This window comes from Mustela erminea, chromosome 6 (genome assembly GCF_009829155.1).
Source record: "Mustela erminea isolate mMusErm1 chromosome 6, mMusErm1.Pri, whole genome shotgun sequence".
NCBI classification, from domain to species: Eukaryota; Metazoa; Chordata; class Mammalia; order Carnivora; family Mustelidae; genus Mustela; species Mustela erminea.
Genome location: NC_045619.1, coordinates 60,965,157 through 60,981,274, shown reverse-complemented (window position 1 = coordinate 60,981,274; position 16,118 = coordinate 60,965,157). Strand labels below are relative to the sequence as shown.

Below are 16,118 nucleotides of genomic sequence, written 5' to 3'. Positions count from 1 at the left end.
GGGTTGTATATTTTCATATGTATTTATGTTGTCTATCAGTATCCTTTCATTTCAGCTTGAAAAATTCCTTTCAGCATTTCTTATAAGGTGGGTCTAGTGGTAATGAACTCCTTTAGCATTTATTTATCTAGAAAAATCTTTATCCCTTCTTCATTTCTGAGGGATAGCTTTGCCAGGTAAAGTATTCTTGAGTGGCATTTATTTTAGTTCAGTACCTTGAATATATCCTTCCATTCCCCCCCGACCTATAAGGTTTTTGCTGAGAAATAACCTAAGGGAGGGGCCAAGGTTTTTTCTTCTTACTGCTTGTAAGATTCTCTCTTTGTCTTTGATATCTTACCATTTCATTATAGTGTATTTTGAAGAGGATCTCTTTAAGGAGAGCTTGTTTGGGGAACCACGTGCTTCATGAACTTAGATACTCAAATCTCCCACAGATTTGGAAAGTACTCAATAATTATTTCTTTAAATGTGCTTTCTGTCCCTTCTCCCTTTCTTCTTCTGGAACTTCAATAATTCAGAGTTCTTGTTAAGGTATCTTAAGATCACATAGGCTTTCTTCAGTATTTTTCATTTCTTTTTTATTTTTCTTCTTCCTTTTTGTTCTCCACTTACTGGATAATTTCAAAGTTACTGTCCTCTGTCTCACAGATTCTTCTTCTGCTTGATCCACTCTGCCGGTGTTGTTCTCTCTTGCATTTTCTTCTTTCATTTATAATATTCATCAACTCCCAAATTTCTGTCTGCTTTTTTGAAAAAAAAAATTCTATCTCTCTGTTAAACTTCTCATTTTTTTTTTCATGTATTACTTTCCTGGTTTTGTTGAATCGTCTTTCTGTGCTTTCTGTAGCTTATTGAATTTCCTTTGAAAAGCTGTTTGAATTCTTTCTATCAAGCAAATCACATATCCTTACATCTTTGAATTTGGTTAGTGAAAGATGGTTATGATCCTTTGATGGTGTCATGTTACCTTGATTTTTCATGTTACTTTAAGTTTTACATTGTTGTCTTCAAATTTGAAGTAGTTGCCACCTCCTCCAGTCTTTACTAACTGTCCACTTCACGTGTTTGAACATGTTTTTTTCTACAACAGTGTGATGAGACTTCTCCTTTGTAAACCTGAACTTCCACAAAGACTCTTTCATCTGCAGATGACTGTTAAAGACAGTGCTTTCCAGGAACTCATTGACCTTGGCTAAGAGGGGCTGGAACCAGTTCATGAGTCACTTTAGGGTCCTCAGCTGGGAATGAGATATGTGTGTCTATTATATGGTACATGGGTGGGTGAGAGTCCTCTAGATTCCTTGGTATATGGAGTTAGATCCCATAGCTTCCAAAAACATACTTTTGTCTGTGAATAGATGCCAAATTGTTGTTGTTGGGTGAGGGATGTCTTTTGCAACTATGATGCTAATATGACTCCCAAGTTGATTTCAGAAAAGCCAGGAAGGAACAGGATTAAGAGAACCAATGTCAGGACCTTAGCTTATGCTTATCTTGTTTGTTTGTTTGGGCTAAAATGTAGACTTGAGGGAGTTATGGATAAAGAATAGCAATTAGGGTATAAGCCTGTCAGTAAAGAACAGAGAGTGATTAGATAAAATTTGCATCATGTGGTGACCTGTACATTGATGGTGTCAGATGGAGATATGGTAGTGTCTGTTGTTGAATATTTAGAGAAATAATCCTCAGCAGGAAATCACTTTATTTTCAAGTGAGACAGATGTGAAGGTCAAATATTTGTCATTCTCAGTTTAGCATCGTGTATTATAGACAGTAAAATTCACAGAGAAAAGCTATTCATTTATAAACATAGCTCAAATTAAACTGCTTTGCATTGTGGCTATTTTTTCACAGTAATGTACGTTTAAATAAATATTCATTTATTTAACACACATGTATTAAGGGCATAGTATTAAGCTAAGCAATGCAGAGTATACAAAATATATTTCCCACAATTTTTATAATCAGTATATTTTCAAAACAGCTGAAAGTACAGGATGAACCAAAATGATAAAAGTTTTAAGAGCTGAGATAAGACAGTGAATATCAAATGGATGCGTAAACAGTAAGTATAATAGGAGGCCAAAGGAGAGAAGGATCACCAGAAGCAAGAGTGACCCAGGAGCTTCAGAAAGGATGAGAGGTTTGAGCTCAGCCTGGAAGTTGAATTGGATGTAGAGGGTAAATAGAACTTAAGTAGAAGTTTGCTACAGTTTGCTAGAAGGAGTGGAGTGTGTTTGGTAAACAATGAATGAGCCATCTAGAATATAGATTTTGTATTGGGGAGGGTGATTATAAAGGTAGGTGTGGCTATATTGTGTAGTACCTTAAATATTAGGCTGAGAAATTTGAGTTTTACAAAGATGCTACTAGCATTTTTATTGGTATGTTAAAAATGAAATTTTAAGGTGTTTTAAAGCAGAATGGATTAAAGAAAGTAGAAAACAATGACAGGAATATCATAAAATCAATCAAAATAATCCACAGGTAAATTAATAGAGAATATAGAATAGGATTTTGGCAGTAATAAAAATAACAGAAAACTAAAAGGGTTTGCTGATTATTATACACAGGAGTATTGGAATAAGTTAAAATATGGAAAATAATAGAGAAGTTTTGATCGGAAGTTATTTGAGGTCGGTGCAACAATTTTTTGAAATAAATAGTCAAGAATGAGAGTTGATTTTAGAAAAGTAAAGAACTATAATTTAGAACTATTGAGTTTAAAGAAATGGCAAGATATCAGAATGTACATGCCCATCAGCCAGTTGAACATATGTAAATTGAGTTCAGAGAAATATTTAAAGTAGAGATATAAATTTAGGAGTAATTCACATAATCTTTGAAGTCATAAAACTGAATGGAATTTTTTTAGGAAATCAGTGGAAGAGTTAAAGCCCTGACTACAGGAAAAATCTTCACATTTAAGGGCAAAAGGTGAAGTTAGCATCATTAAGCCACTATGTACATTAACTAGTTTAAATTTATGAGCGCTAAGGAAGCCTCAGAAAGAGTGCTGTCCTGAGAATAGTAAAGTTCACAAAGGAAAGACTAGGTAAGACGGTGATATTGGAAAGAGATCATTTATCATTAGCATATGATTTGTCAAGGTTTAAGAACAATTTATGGTTTGTTTAATTAAGAAATAATTGGTTTTGAGGGTTTTCCTTGGTAAAAAAAAAAATCATGAAACAATGAAATATTTATATCTGGTCTGGTTACTCTTCACTGTCCACTGCTCTGCAGCATATTCTTTGAAATGGGAGATCAATATCATAATGGGCTGACTCTAGAAGAATAATTTTTTATTAATGAAATATAAGCCAAATACAATTGATGGAATAATTATTATTAGAAAATTGCCTTTTATCAAGAAGTTGGTGTTTATTTAGATAGAAGTGCATCTAGGATGGAACAATGACAAATTTCTTTTAAAAATCTAAATTTAAAGAATTGAATAATTGGGATAGAGGACTTAGCCAAGTTACTTTTTAAAGTATACACAGAACATTGCTATTTTTACATGTTGAGCATTGCCATCATCTCTACTTTATTTTCACAACCCTCCCCCCCCCTTTCTTTAAAAGATGTATTTATTTTATTTTAGAGGGAGAGTGAGCTTGGGTGTGAGGGGCAGAAGGAGAGGGAGAAAGAAATGAGCAGATTCCATGCTGAGCAGAGAGCCCGATGGAGGGCTCCATCTCACGACCCTGAGATCAGGACCTGAGCTAAGACCGAGTTAGCTGCTCCATCGACTGGGCCACCCGGGCACCCCCTCCCACTTTTTTTTTTTTTTTTTTTTAAGAGAGAGACAGAGAGAGCTTGCATGTGAGCAGCGCGGTGGGGGGTGGGAGGTAGAGGGAGAGAGAATCTCAAGCAGACTCTGTGCTGAGTGTGGAGCCCCACAAGGAGCTTGATTTCATGACCATAAGATCATGATCTGAGCCAAAATCCAGAGTTAACCACTTAACCAACTGAGCTACACAGGTGCCCATCCCAACACTCTTTTGTTAACTTTACTAAATCCAAGTGTCCTCTCCAACAGGCACCGTAATGTGCTTAGTGCCATGTACAGAACTCACATCATATTGTATGTAGAGTGTTGTGTGTAGGGTAATTAACCACTTGAGAAATGTTTCTCAAAGTGTGGTGCATGTACCCCTTGTGTCAAAGAGCCTTCTGGAATGCTCATATTTGGGAGCATGAGAGAAGAAAACAAGTTTAGATGTGGAAGAATAGAGGGATCTATGAGAACAAGAGATCCTGTAAAACACAGATGTAGAAACACCAACCTACAGGCACCCGGATGGCTCAGTTGGTTAAGTGTCCAGATTTTGGTCCAGGCATGATCTCTAGGTCATGGGATGGAGTCCCACATTGGGCTCCATGCTGGGCATGGAGCCTGCTTGGGATTCTCTCTCTTCCTGTCCCTCTGCCCTCCCCACCACAACACTGGCTCATGTACATGCTTTCTCTCTTTAAAAAAAACAAAAAACAAACAAACAAAAAAAACCAAGAACAAAAAAAAACATAGTTACAGAATCAAAATCACTATACACACACACACACACACACACACACACACATGCATATATACATATATATTTCTTTTAAAGATTTTTTATCTTTAAAATCTTTAAATTTTATCTTTAAAATCTTTTTTAAAGGTTTTATTAAATCTTTTTATTAAATCTGTTTAAAGATTTTATTTATTTATTTGACAGTGAGAGACGGAACACAAGCAGGGGGAGTGGAAGAGGGAGAAGCAGGCTTCCTGCCAAGCAGGGAGCCGGATGCATGGCTCTACACCAGCACCCTGGGATCATGACCTGAGCCAAAGGCAGATGCATAATGACTGAGACACCCAGGCACCCCACAGAATGTATATTTTAAAAGTAGGAACCTCCAAGCTACACAGACACATTAAAATTGTAAGAAAATTCTTAAGTAGAAACTAAAATGTAAGGAAATGTGTGTGTGTGTGTGTGTGTGTGTTTAGCCTGGGGTTCTTACTGATCTGTTTGAGTCTACTTCTTTCTCTCCTATTAATTTTCTTAAAAAAAAAAAAAAATTCAGTGCATTAAAGTCCAAGTGTATGTGTTTTAAAATCGAGTACCCAATGTCTATCACCCCAAATGTTTAAGCAAATCCAACCATAAAAGGGACATATTTAAATCTTTTGTATTTTTGTGTTTTTATATTCTGTCCTATAGCTAAATTTGGGCTAATGATAGTTAAAAAGAAAAGTGAAAGAAAAATAAAGGAAAAGAAAATAGAGGGAGAAAGTGAAGAGAGGAGGGAGAAAATAAATAAGAACTAAGTTTTATCCTTTTTGCTTTTGAAGCCAGTTCTTTTACTGCTGGAGAACTTGATGGGGTCAGAAGACAAGTTTAGACCATAAATAATGACATCAAGTTTTTGCCGCAGTATTGTCTCTAGATACATTTGTCTTCTCACAGAATGAAACAAGCCCCATAATTTCTGCTGCTTCATCCCTTCTGAGTCTATAGCTGGAAGATATAATACCATGAATATTCATAGCAAAATGAAATAGACCTTTTAATTAATTACTATACAAGTGGCTTATTGGGTAATAAGGTTACATAAGTCCTTTTTTAACTGAAGTATAGATGGCTTGGAATGTTAAATTAGTAACATTGTACAACATAGTGATTCAACAAGTCTATATGTTATACTAAGATTACCACAAGTATAACTACCATCTGTCACCATACAATGCTATTACATTACCATTGGCTATATTCCCTATGCTATACCTTTTATCTCCATGAATTACTCAGTCCATAATTGGAATCTTGCCTCTCCTACTTCCCTTCATCCATTTGCCCATTCCTGTAACTCCCCCACCCCGACCCGGCAACAATGCCATTTTTGTTCTCTATATTTATAGATCTATTTGTGCTTTTGTTTGTTTATTCATTTTTTTTGTTTTTTAGATTCTACATATAAGTAAAATCATATGGTATTTCTCTTTCTCTATCTGACTTATATCACTTAGCATTATACCCTCTTAGTCCATCCATGTTGTCACAACTGGCAAGATATCATTCTTTCTAATGGCTGAGTAATATTCTATTGTGTGTACATTATGTGTAAATGTATATATATATATGTATATATCTACACACACATATCACATCTTCCTTATCCATCCATTAGTCAATGGACACATGAGTTGCTTCCGTATCTAGGCTATTGTTAAAAATGTTTCCATAAATATAGGAGTACATATATTCTTTCAAATTAGTGTTTTCATCTTCTTGGGTAAATACTCAGTAGTGAAATTACTAGATCATATGGCATTTCTAGTTTTAATTTTTTGAGGAACTTTCACACTGTTTTCCAATACTTGCACCAATTTACATTCCCACCAATTTACATTACATTGTTGTGGGAATGTGCACAAGGGTTCCCTTTTCTCCACATTCTCATCAACACTTATTATTTTCTTCTCTTCTCTTCTGTTAATTTTCATATAGCAACTATTCTTTTCTGTTTTGTGTCTTACGAATGGATTAAACAGCGCTGCATTTGAGGTGTGTGCTGTTTCCCTTGTTCCTCACTTGAAGTCATATTATTTTGTTACAGTGTAAATCTCTGACAGTGTGAGCATATTCAATATCAGAAAGAGTCTGGAATCCTTTCTGACTACTTTTAGAGCCTTCGAGAATGCACATATTCTGGGGCAGGTAAAAGAAAACAGTGTGAAAGTGATATAGATGAGGGGAATCCACGAGACCAGGAGAGACATCGTAGATGCTGTGCTGCATAGAGAGACATGCAGATGTCAGAGGAAGAGGCATTTTATAGTGGACTACATGGGAAAATACTAGAAAGATTTAAAAATTTTTTTCCAATCTAAATGATTTTTATGTTTCCTTGTTATATAAACTGAAATATTATTTTATAAGATTTTGGTCAAGCTTCTAAATAACTGCATTACTTTGTCAGTCTCTGTTCACTAGAATAAATCATTTTAGGCTTTAAAAGGGGAAAATTTTAGCAATTTTGTTTTAGCTTGTGAATTCACAGGAGGGAAGTAGTTCTTAGAGAAAAGCTTCAAAGATTCAATATAAGATAAACAATTCTCTTCATCACACTTAATATTAAATAGAACAGAATTGAAGGTGGAATAATTCATTTTAACATTAAAATAAAATTAAGAACAACTTCTTTAGTCTGATTACTTAGGCATATGAAAATCCTAAAGGCTCAAAAAATAAATAACAATTAAAACTTGAAATGAGCAAAGACAGTATGTGGAAAATTTATAGATAAAATTTTCTGTCATTTATATTATGTTGTCTCTGTCTTAGGTTAAGCAGAAGAAATAAAATAGTCATCTAAAAGAAGCTGTGAAAAAAAGCAAGGTATGAGAACTTTGTTGTGGTGATTTTTGCAAGGTGAACAAGCTCCTAATTCTTAGTTGTTCACATCAGAAATAATTTGACATTCTTTTATTCAATAAAGTGTTTTCATCTTCTTGGGTAAATACTCAGTAGTGAAATTACTAGATCATATGGCATTTCTAGTTTTAATTTTTTGAGGAATTTTTTGAGTACCTACTATGTACTTGACACTGTTTTCGCTCCTTGGGTTATAGCAGTGATAAGGGAAGTGGAGAAAGTAAAGAAGGAAAAGAAGTTTGGAAGTGGCAGCAAGTGTGGTTTTGCAGTTTTACAGGTAAGAGTCAGAAAAGGCCTCACTGAAAAGGTGGCAGTCGGACAGATCAGGACATGTGAGATGGAGCCATAAACCTGAGGAAGAACATTCCAGATAAAATGAATAACAGGTACCAGTGTCCTGGGGCAGAAACATGCCTGTCATATTTAGGAAGCAGGAAGGAAATCACTCAGGCTAGAATGGAGTGATTGAGGGAGTCTGTGGAGATGAAGTCGGAGAGGTCACAGAGGCCATACTGGTAGGGCTCCTCGATCATTAATAAGTACTATGGTTTTTGCTTGAAGTGATCCTCAGAAGGATATGAGAAAAGAACAGCAAGATCTGACTTATTCTCAAAGGAATCTTCTGGTCATAGGTTAGGAAGAGAGTCGAAAGAAATACAGGCAAAAGCAGGGAGACCCGTTAAAGGATTACAGCACCGATTCTGGTAGGGGATGATGGTGGCTCAAACCAGTTATGGTAGTTGTGGCAGCAATGAGGGGGCAAAGTGGCGGCATGTTGGATTTATTGTGAAGGCAGAGCTGGCAGGACTGCTGATAAATTGGTTGTAGTTTGTGAGAGATGTCAAAACGACTCTAAGGACTTTAACTTGAGCAAATAGTAGGATGAAGGTGTTATTTCCTGACATGAGAAAGATTGCAAAAGAAGCAGGTGTAGGGGGCAATAACCAGACGTTTGATTTGGTGTATCTTAAATTTGTGATGCCTATTCAATGTCTACTAGAGTTGTTGAGTAATCAGTTATACATACGCCTCTGGATTTTAGGGAGAATTCCAAGCTGGTGTTATAAATATGGAAGAGAAAGACATGTAAGTGCTATTTAAAGCCACAGGGCTAGAAATAGAAAAGAGAAGAAGTGTAGCAATGAATTCCAGGGCAATGCTAAGATTCGGGGGAGAACAGAGGAACTGCCTTTCGACTGAGAAAGCAGACTGCAAGCAGAACCACTTCATTATTGGGAACTTTCTTTCAGAGGACATTGGCAATGGAGGGGCTCTAGGGGACCTACATTTTTTTTTTTTTTTTTACTTTTGGTAGGATTCACCTTGTCATTTGCCACTTACCCATCACTTGATCTACATCTTACATTTCTGCTCTTTCTCACCCCCTCCCCCCACTTCATGCCTGCATCACATTTGTTTTGAATATTCTTACTGTTAGTGCCACTTCACCTCGCTACAAAATGCATTTTTTAAAAACCGTCAAAAGTAATTTGGGGATTTTTATCTGGTGAATAAAATGGGTGACCAAATTTGTTAATACCCCTTTTGATCAACTATTAGGTATGACTGTTGAGTAATATCACCAAGTTTACTGTGTGGTTTATGTGCCAGATCTAAAAGCAACATCAACAGGCATGTTCTAAAACGGTTTTGAGCAATGACATTACTGAATAAATATGTAATTTCCAAGAGGAATTTTTTCAATTGATAATTTTTTTTAAGATTTTTTTTTCAAAGATTTTATTTATTTATTTGACAGACGGAGATCACAAGTAGGCAGAGAGGCAGGCAGAGAGAGAGGGGGAAGCAGGCTCCCCGCTGAGCAGAGAGACTGATGTGGGGCTCAATCCCAGGATGCTGGGATCATGACCTGAGCTGAAGGCAGCGGCTTTAACCCATTGAGCCACCCAAGCACCCTTTTCAATTAATAATTATCTATCATATACAAATATAAGTTCTGTTAACTTGATTAACACTATTTCTTAACATTCTATTACTTTATCATATATATTTATACAGATGCTTAAAGTCTATGAACACGCAGATAGCTATAAATAATATCTAATTGAATCATTTTCCAGACTAAGAATTTCTTAAACAACTCCTATTCTCATTTAAGATGATTATCTTACCAAAAGCAATTGAAAATAACTTTTTAATGAGTAAAACGTCTACAAAAACATATCTAATAATATTTTCCCAGCTATTACAAAAACTGCAGATTATGAACACCACAGAGTTACAAACAAGCACCCTTGGATATCCAGCTACTACTGTTTGTAAGGGATATATCGCCAGCAAGTTATGCCAACTATTTGTTCACTGAACAGATATTTATTAAATTCTAGTACGTTCCGATGCACATCACAATGAAAAGGGTTTAGTCTTTTAAGTTTTTCCAAGCACATCATAAGAGACTTATATGCACAAGGGAGGGAGCCAAAATAGTGCTGATTTTCTCTGTAACGATCAGTGCCCCCAGAGAGTTTTACCGTATGGAGTACCTGTCTGAGTAGATTAAAGAAAGACTAAAGAAGTAGAGCATAGAGTTAGCCCTTTCTGTATACTGCACACAAACGGGACCATTAATCAATTACACCGTGACTCAGAAAGCTCCCTCTCTCAATGACAATGCTCCAACTGCTCTCCATGCCTCTGACTTGACCCATCTTCGGAGAGGAGTGGGGTATCATGGAACAGCTTTTAGTTTTCTTTAGAAGCTAACTACCATTGTTGTTCTAGGTTCTGGGACACAAAGATGGGGTCTTGTCTTCAAAACCATTATTATTTTTTGAGGGGAAAGATATATCTTTGAGTAATTACATCAGAACACGATAGCTGTTCTGGTGGTATAAACTCAATGCACTTAGTGGGCATTTGGGGGGAAAGCCTAGTGGTTACTGGCTTTATAGAGGAAGTGCCGGCATTACTCAAAGAGATATTACTTCCACTAAGCTCAGCAGGATGAGATAGATGAAAATTCTTGGGACCTAGCTTTTTCCCTTTGGAGCTTAATACTCTAGCTATTCCCGCACTTTCAAATCTTTTTCACTAGATTTGGCCTGACACTTCATTGTGAGTAAAGTCTAATTTTCATCCTAGGACTTTGCCTGTAAAATATTTTATAGTCTTTACCCCAGAGATTGCCATCATACTGAGGCAGAACGTTGTAATTGGCCCACTGTTCCTCACTTAAACTTGGTGGCTGGCCCCATTCCTCTTACTAATGTTGACATTAATTGCCGGAAGGAGGAAAGTGATTTCTAAATGTAGGTTTGCATGTTTCATATTAGAAATAATAAACTTACAATGTTCTTCATGTGTTTCACTAGGATGGTCAGCTTCGTATCCTCATGTGATATCACTAACTGCACCTTAGGCGTCTTGTCAGGAAACTTCTCACCTGATAAAGCAATAGAATTTTGGTGGGTTAAACTGGAAATGGTTCATCTCAGGATAAATTAAACATTAAAAACTAAAATGGAACCAGTGAATAATCTGCAAAAGCAACATTCTTCTGATCATGCAAAAAACACAATACTCTTTAAGAAACTGAGTTGGTTAAAGATTGGATTTGTGTCTAATCATCCCAAACGAACCCTTTCTCCTCGTATTTTGTGTTTTTGATTGATTTTGTGTTTGTTTTGATTGATAATTTTTCCCAATTATTTAAGATTGAAAACCCAGTGCCATTTTTGGCTCCCGTTTTCTCAACATTTACTACAATAAGTTTAAGTATTAGAGAGCATAAGTGTTGGCTTTAAAAGTCAGTGAGCCTGGGGTTCAGGTCCCAGAACTATACTTAAGACTGTGTTCTGTGTGTATAATTAACTTATGACTAAGTTAATTGACTTCCCTGAAACGGAGATAATAGTTACCTACTTTAGGATAGTTTAGATGATCAACTGAGAAATTCAAAAGTTTTCACAATGTAATCTCTCCATAAATGTTTGCAATTAGTAATAGTCTTATCCATATATTTGCATTCATTTTATCCTGTGTGTTTCCATAGCTCCTTGTTCAGAAGCATAAGAATCTCATGTCTAAATTACTAGAACATTCTCTTCTCCTCTCCTAAAACCCAAATCTATTTGTACACAATTACTGGTATATTCTTCCCACAGCAACTTCCTAAAATTACTCTTTTGACCAAAGTACAGTTCATAGCTTTCCAGTGCTTATGAAAAAAACCCTGAATTTCTCAGGCTTATATTACTATTCCATGCTGTAGTCTGTACGTTCAGTTCTGCAAACATGCTCTTGCTATTTCCTTCCAGGCATTGCTCATATTATTCTCTGTATTTGAAATGACCTCTTCCACCATTTTTGGCTATTGAACTTTCATCTCTCTAAAAGGCCTAATTAAAATGCAAAATAGCTTCTGCGGTTACCTCCCTTTGAACTCCCCTAGCACAGACCTTATCACTTAATATTTGTATCATAATTATTATCTTACATGCCTCAGGTTGCTTAGTGGATTATAATCTCCCTCCAGGCGTACTCTTTTCCTATATTCCAAAGGGTATATAAATCAGTGCCTGCTCCATAATGTCACACTAAACATTTATTTAATAACAAAAGTAGTCTTATGTTTTTCAAATTGTATCATTCCAGCTTTAAAACAAAGGCTTTGGTTTTTTAATTAAAAATTTCTGGCTTACAGCCCAAAAATTAAGCATAATTTATAGTTTCTCTGGTATTTCTATTGGTTATTCTGGTTGTATATTTTCTGAGGGAAGTTAGAAGTTATTAATAACAAGAAATTTGGCAATGTTCTACTGTGGGCTCATTGCGGTCAACATTGTTTTCTAAGAGTCAGCCTCAGCTCTCTAAAACTCTTTAATCTTTGATAATTAAACCTGACTAGTATGTTTCCTTTTCCAAAGATTTTTACATGTTTGTAAAAGTAGTTTACACATTGTACATGGGTAATATTAATTAATGTTATTGTTCACGTGGATTATTGACATTGAAATAATTAAAATTGGCATTGTTTCTTACAATTGAAATGGTAATCACGTAAAAATAATGAAAATATTCTTCCTTTAAATATTTTTATTTGATAATATTTTTATTTGAGACAGTGTGAGTTAGAGATATGAGATAATTCTGAGTATGGTACTGAGGTGAATTGCTTTCATAGTAAAAAAATGTAATTGGATTTTTGGAGTGAGGATGTTAAAAATGGTGATGACTTTTTGATGCACAACGAACATTATTTTTGAATAAAGTGAAAAGATTACTACATAGAAACTCAATGTGTTTAATCAGAGTTTTTTTTTAAGGTTTGTTTGTTTTTTTTAAGATTATTTATTTATTTATTTGACAGAGATCACAAGTAGGCACAGAGGCAAGCAGAGAGAGAGGAAGGGAAGCAGGCTCCCTGCTGAGCAGAGAGCCCAATGCAGGGCTCGATCCCAGGACCCTGGGACCATGACCTGAGCTGAAGGCAGAGGCTTTAACCCCCTGAACCACCCAGGCACCCCATCAGAGGAGTTTTAATTTGAAGGTAAGAAACTAGTACTAAATTTATGATTGAGTATCTAAATAGTAACCATAGAACTGTTACTTGAACTGACTGAAGTGATACTCCACTCTGAAACTCCAGTGTAAGAATAGTAGCCAGTATCCATCAATACCCGGCAGAGTTCAGAATTCAGTGAAAATTCAGGCCACCAGGAAGTTTTAGTATTCCATATAGTAATAGTAGAGGTACTTAATATTTCTAGAACTCTTACTGTATGCCAGACATTGGGCTAAGAACTTTATGTATATGAACTAACTCAATCCTCATAGCAAATCCATAAAGTTTGTGTTACTTCTGTTTTACACATGAGGAAACAAAGGCATTTGGTCAAAGATCATGCAGACAATAAACCATGCAGGGTTAAATGATCTCTAAAGTCTATGTTCTAAAACAACTTGCTGTGAAAGGGCAAAGAAGGGGCAATAATCTAAGGGAAAGAGAGGGAGAATTTTGAGAATAGTTTCATATGAAAAAAAGAGGCTGCAATATTTTGATTTTCTGCTTCAAATTAGTCTGGAGAATCTGTTATGCTTAATCCAACCATTTATAATAATCTTAAGAGCTGTTAAAAGATTATCGATCCTCAGATGATTATGTTGAAATGTTTGAACGCCTGACACTTTAGGAGCAAATACAGCCCTTATTATGCACAAAGTGTCCATTAATGTTAAAAAAGCAGCATTTCAAAATCTTCTTTCAGATGATAATACATTCATATAACTAAAAAGATAAGAATTTAAAAGTATACAATAAAACATCTTCCTCCCATTCCTAACACCTATCCACCCAATTCCCCCCAGCATTATTTCATTAGCTTCCCATATATCCCTCCAGAGGGACACACATCCTTCCACAGTTTCTCCATATAAGCAAAAATGAATAAGTACTTTTATTGCCTGCCTCCCGCTTTTCCACAAATGGAATAGCACATTTATTATTCTGCACAAAGATCTTGGAGAAATTTTTATATTCAATCAAAGTTTCTTTGTTTTTTTAAGTATAGCTGCATATTATTCCATTATGTGAAATGCCATAATTCATTTAACCGGTTCCCCACTGATGGTCATGTGGGTTGTCTCCAATGTTTTCCAGCTGTTACAAACCATGCTGCAAAAACATCTTTGTACGCATGGCATTTTCTATACCTGTGCACAAATATTATATGATAAATTTCTAAAGCAGAATTGGTGGTCGAAGAACATTAGCATTTGTAATTTTGATAAATGCTGCCAAATCACTTTCCATGGAGGTTGTACCAATTTGCATTACCACCAGCAGGGTATGAGTGCCTGCTGATTTGTAACCAAGCTTATTAATTAAATTTTTGGATTTTTGCCAGTCTGATGAGTTAAAAATGGTATCAGTGTAATTTTAATTTGCATTTTTATGAGTGAATTTGAGGATCCTTTCTTTTGTTTATGAGCCGCTGTATTTTTTGTCCATATTTTCTTTTCAAATTCTTTACACATTAGTCTGTTGTTGGCCCTTTTCTTACCAATTTCTAGGAGATGGTTATTATTAGATAACCAACTGTTTGTAATAAATTGCAAATATTTCACCCATTTTATCATTTATCTTTGAATTTTTAAAAACTTTGCTATAGTTTCTTATATCCTGCAAAATTATCATGGCTTCTGGATTTGTAGTCATGACTATACTAGGTCATCCTCAGATTATAAAGGATTTTTTTCTGTTTTCTTTGTCATATATGTGGCTTTGTTATTTACATAGTCTTTCACCCATTTGGTATTTGTCCTAGCACACGGTGTGAAATATGCTATCTCAACACTACTGAATTTTCCCATAGTGGTCTGACCACATATTAAATCCCTGAATGTATTTGACTCTATTTATGGACATTCTATAATGTTCTACTTATTCATCCTTTTTGGGCCAACACTACACTGTTTCAATTATTGAAGCTTTGTAACGAGTGTTAGATATGGTAGGGCTAGTCTTACCTCTATGTTTTTGTTACATTTTCTTGGCCTTTATTTGTTATTTTTGTTTATCAACTGAAGAATTAACTTATCTACTTAAAAATAAATCCATTAATATTTTAAAAAATATATTCAAAATTAAATCAGAAATATCTGACATCTTTATGATGTAGAATCTTCCTGTATAAGAACATGCTATGTCTTTTGATTTGTTCAAGGCATTTTTGAAATTCCCAAGTAATATTAAATGTTTTCTTCATTTGACCTTGCACACTTCCTGTTCAATTTATTCCTAGACATTTTCCCCACTGTTACTGCAAATGGGATCTTTCTTCTATTTTTCTTCTATCTTTATGCTTTTATCTATATTCTATTGCATATTCTTAAATGCGATAGATAGCTATAAATCTATATTTGGTCCCTGACAACTTTAATGAGTCTTCATCATTTGTGATAGATTCTTTTTTTTTTTTTAAAGATTTTATTTATTTATCAGAGAGAGAGAGAGGGAGAGCGAGCGAGCACAGGCAGACAGAATGGCAGGCAGAGGCAGAGGGAGAAGCAGGCTCCCTGCCGAGCAAGGAGCCCGATGTGGGACTCGATCCCAGGACGCTGGGATCATGACCTGAGCCGAAGGCAGCCGCTTAACCAACTGAGCCACCCAGGCGTCCCATTTGTGATAGATTCTTAGTTGATTCTTTTTTTTTCTAGGTATAGGATCATATTACTGGTAGACATTGTTTGTTTTGTCTTCTTTTTGCCAAAATTTGTTTTTAAATTTTTTTAAATTTCATACACTCATTTCACAAATTTTTATTGACATTTTATGGACAAGGCACTGCTCTAGGCCCTTGGAACACATTAGACAAAATTCTTCTCTTTGTACTTCTATAGTGGTGAGGGAGATTTAAAAAAGCAAAACACACAATAAATAAGTGAAATTTATGATAAGATGAATATAATAAATGATAAGGAAAAAAACCCAGAACATGATGAAGGCGCTGGGAACTAGCAGAATAAGGGTCAGTTTGCAAATGTAGATGGGATAATCACGGTACTTCTCATTACGAAAGTAAATTTTGAGCAAAAACATGAAAGAGGTGAAAGAGTGAGCCACCTGTTGGTTATTGTGATGATCACGGGCATAGTGTCTTATTTTATATTATATTTCAATGGAAACGCTTTTCTACTGTTTCCCTGTCATGCCTGATGTGGGCTTTG

At 35.4% G+C, this 16,118-nt stretch overlaps 1 protein-coding gene across 3 annotated transcripts in view; it reads right to left on the bottom strand.

Annotated features, from left to right (window-relative positions):
* PIK3C2G (phosphatidylinositol-4-phosphate 3-kinase catalytic subunit type 2 gamma) overlaps nucleotides 1-16,118 on the bottom strand; it is a 359,509-nt gene that overhangs the window by 18,829 nt on the left and 324,562 nt on the right. For all 3 annotated transcript variants that reach the window (XR_004286866.1, XM_032347455.1, XM_032347456.1), the window contains one exon: nucleotides 10,739-10,833. Coding sequence is in view for 2 of the 3 variants with exons in the window: in XM_032347455.1 (XP_032203346.1) it covers nucleotides 10,739-10,833 (95 nt within the window). In the remaining variant the exon portion in view is untranslated. The remainder of the gene's footprint in view (nucleotides 1-10,738; nucleotides 10,834-16,118) is intronic.